This window comes from Caretta caretta, chromosome 19, assembly GCF_965140235.1.
Source record: "Caretta caretta isolate rCarCar2 chromosome 19, rCarCar1.hap1, whole genome shotgun sequence".
NCBI lineage: Eukaryota > Metazoa > Chordata > Testudines > Cheloniidae > Caretta > Caretta caretta.
In genome coordinates this window covers 19,424,924-19,428,786 of record NC_134224.1, presented here as the reverse complement: position 1 = coordinate 19,428,786, position 3,863 = coordinate 19,424,924, and the positions used below count along the sequence as shown (strand labels likewise).

The following is a 3,863-nucleotide window of genomic DNA, read 5'->3' as shown; positions in this document are numbered from 1 at the left end:
ATTTGTTTATCTTAAGTCAGGATTCAGTTTAAACGAAAGCAAAATAATCCTCTTAAACTAATGTCTACATAGGAGTTTGTTCTGGTTTAACTAGCTTTCAAACCAATTTAAATTACCGTAACTTGTGTGTGAAGATAAGACTTTCCTTTAAAATAATAAAATGCTTAAAATTCAGAGAATGAATTCAGACATAGGACAGGCATTCTAGGAACACCCTGCAACCACCCCCACAAGTAGGGTGGGCATGAAATATTCTGCAAGGCAGTTTCTTTCCTCCACAGTTGATTTATCAGGTTTAATGCAGATGTAGTAAAAATAAGCTTGTCAGGACAGGGATTCTTTTCTGTCTGCAGAGCATCCAGCACCATATGGCACTATGCCCCTGCTCATAATGAAAATATTTACCAGCACTAACAAAACCCAACACATGGCAGCTGCACAATTTCTCAGGTGAAAGGAGAAAAAAATACTGATGCAGAAATCAATTATTTCTACTTGCTATTTGATTTATGCACTCTTAAAGAAAAACAATTACTCTATTCTCATTCAGTCTGTGGAAACTGTACTCTAGTCAAAACATTTTCTGTATCAAAGCCTCTGTGAGCTGCCCACCAGTTGGCCACATAATCCTGAGATCCAACCAACTGCACTGCACTACTTAGTTGTGTGATAGCTAAGTACACTAGTCTGCACAAGGTGGGACTACTTAGAAATAGTTTGTTAGGGAATTTGCCCCTAACTCATAGGTTGGCAGATGGAGAGAGTAGAGCAGGAGTGGTAACTCTTGCTGTCCGTCTGCCTCCTTCTCCTCATCTTCTTTTAGCTCCCTACTTGCAGAAAGCTACATACAAGCTGAGTAGGTTGTTTGCTGGTAGTTGAGATGTGGAGAAAATCTGTTGACCATCAAAATAAAACCACTAACAGTAAAATGTCAAGTCTAACAAAACCCACCCTATGAAAGGGGACTTACACACTCAACCAGAAAGACTGAAAGCCAGCACTTGATAGGTTAAATCTTTTGAATAAGGGAACATTTTAACAAGGAAATCAAACAGGTTGACTTTCCATATCCACTAATACTCCACTGTATGTGGGGTGGGTTCTTCTTTAACAAGGTGTATAATAAATTGCACATTGATTAAAAACCCCTTACAACCCCATATTTATTTCACCTATCTGTTCCAACCCCCCTTTAACTAGGGTGAAGGTTTGTTTGAGGCAATGAAAACAAGTTTAAATTGTTCAACAAAGGAAGTGTAACATTGAGTAATATTGGTGCTAGTTTTTAGCTGATAACTCTCTAGCCCATAACCTCATGTGGGAGTTCAGCTGATGATCTTCTAAATACCTTAAATTTGATTTATTTAGATGTGGTCTACAAAATGGTATAAAAAGCATTTCAACTCTATATGAAACTCCAACAAGGGTTTAGCTGAAAAAGAAAAATGTTATTTTAAATAAGACCATCACTAAACAGAGCAGGAGACAGAATTTTATTTGACTTTTGTAGTACATCCTCTAACAGAGAAAATTTAGATTATGTTGGCTAAAGCATACAGTCTCCAATGCAATGATTACACTGAGAAGCACTGGCCGTACAAGAAAAAACCAACAGCAGCTTAATCATCATTTTTAAGTTTCTTGATCTTGTACTTATGGCGTTCGATTTCTTTCTGCAGCCGCTCTATTTCTTTCTTGTGATGATCGATTTCTTCTTCATGATGTTTCCTCAAAGAAGCCAGCTGTTCCGCCTCCTTCTCCCTGCACAGTGCACATCACCAGTTCAGACAAACCAAGTTATTTGGGAGTTTGAGATTGACTTGGTTTAAGTAGACTGTCTAAATCAAACTCCCACCCACCCACAAGTGTCCCGAGACACAGAAGGGTTTCAAAGCTTACATAGCTAATTGGATCACCTTCATTTCAGGACAGCAGACAATGTTTCCAACTAGACAGGAACACAGGATTCTATAGACTGATTGGCACCACTGGACACAAAGCCTAGGTTGCTGAGCTACACCGACAATCCCCATCAAGCAGGTATGTTCTCCTGGGAGGGCGGCAATCAGGACTGCGCTGCTGTTAACATTTACCAAACCTGACCCTATCTAGCAGCAGTGCCCCAAAACGAAAAGGCTAGAGTTTACCAGGTCGTACCCCAATTTTATGAAGAGAAATCAGGTTGTAAATGGATGAAAAGGGTAGGGTGCAACACACACAGGTCACAGAGTAACAGCCGTGTTAGTCTGTCTTTGCAAAAAGAAAAGGAGTACTTGTGGCACCTTAGAGACTAACCAATTTATTTGAGCATGAGCTTTCGTGAGCTACAGCTCACTTCATCGGATGGGAAACTGCAGTAGACATTATATACACACAGAGACCATGAAACAATACCCCCTCCCACCTCACTGTCCAGATAAGCTATTACCAGCAGGACAGTGGGGTGGGAGGGGGTATTGTTTCATGGTCTCTGTGTGTATACAATGTCTACTGCAGTTTCCCATCCGATGAAGTGAGCTGTAGCTCACGAAAGCTCATGCTCAAATAAATTGGTTGGTCTCTAAGGTGCCACAAGTACTCCTTTCCTTTTTACACACAGGTCACTACATAGGGTGCTGGGATACTACAGAGATGGGCATGATAGCAGACAGCTCTTCTAACAGAGGGCAACCCCAGCTATTGCTATTTCCTTAACATCTAGGAGGATGCGAGGTCTCAGCCGGGACATTCCAGGGTCTTTCACCCGCCCCTCGCCTCACGCGGCAGCGAGACTCCGCTCTCAGTCTCGAGCGGACTGGGCGCGCCAGGGCCCGTGCAGCCGCCGGCGAGAGGCGTCGGGCTTCTCACGGCGAGCCAGCCTCACAGGGCTGTCGCTACAGGAGGAGCGAGCCCGCAAGCGGCCCGAGGGCACCAGGCGCCGGGCACGGGGCGCAGCCTACGGCAGCGAGCGGGCGACCCCCTGTTCCCGGGCAGCCCCCGAGGGGTCAGACGCGCTGCCAGGGCCCCCAGGAGGCGAGTCCGGGCGCCCGAGGTTACGCGGGCAGCAGCCGGCGGCGGGCCGGACCCGGGCAGGGGCAGCCAGGCTCCCCGCTCTCCCACGCGGGCGGGGGCCGCGCAGCTCGGAACCCAGGAGTCCGGGCGGCGCACGAGACTCACCTGAAGTACCGCTCCTCGTGGGCCGCCTGCCTCTTCCCGAAGGCCCCCCCGGCCTCACGGATCGAGCCGCCGCCGCCGCCGCCCTTCCCAGCCCCGCTCCCCAGCTCGCCCAGCTGCAGGGAGAGACACACGTCAGGGAAGCCCCAGGCCCCGCCTGCCCCCGCGGCGCGGCGCCTCGCCCCTCCCGGCGCCCCTCCGCAGCCGGCACAGAGTCACGCCGGGCGGCCCCGGGCGGCCGGGCCGCGGTACCTGGTCGGAGCCGGAGCCCGAGCTCCATCGCCGCTGCTGCAGCGCCAAGGCCCCACGCAGGCCCCCGCGCAGCCCCGTCGCCGCCATCGCCGCCGCCATCGCCCGCCTGCCCTTGGCGCGGTCGCTCTCTGAGGCGCCCCGGCCCCGCCTGCCGACGCCGCGCGCAGCCAGCGCCGCCCACGAGCCGCGGCGGGGGGGCGGGGCCGGCTCCGCGCCAATCCGTGCCGGGAGCGTGGGCGGGGCCGAGAAGCCCGGCCCCTGGGAGAGCGCGGGCTGCGCGCGCAGGCTGGGAGCTCGCGGGACGGGGGCGGGTCTGTCGGTGCGGGGCCGTCAGCGGGGAGCAGCCCGGGCCGTGGGCTCAGTCCGGGGGCTCGCGGGGCGGCTTTGCTGCTGGTCGGTGGGAAGTCATTCGGGGGGGGTCCCCAGTGCGGGCCGGGGCCCAGCGCGGCGCTCAGCAG

General features: G+C 52.1%; 1 protein-coding gene across 1 annotated transcript; it reads right to left on the bottom strand.

Moving 5' to 3' along the window:
• Window positions 1-1,472: 1,472 nt before the first annotated feature.
• ATP5IF1 (ATP synthase inhibitory factor subunit 1) lies at window positions 1,473-3,549 on the bottom strand. Its single transcript, XM_048825915.2, has 3 exons — window positions 3,406-3,549; window positions 3,157-3,269; window positions 1,473-1,761 (listed from the first exon to the last, which is right to left on the bottom strand). The coding sequence occupies exons 1-3, from the start codon at window positions 3,502-3,504 to the stop codon at window positions 1,620-1,622; spliced, it is 354 nt and encodes a 117-aa protein (XP_048681872.2). The 5' UTR covers window positions 3,505-3,549; the 3' UTR covers window positions 1,473-1,619.
• Between the last annotated feature and the right edge of the window lie 314 nt (window positions 3,550-3,863).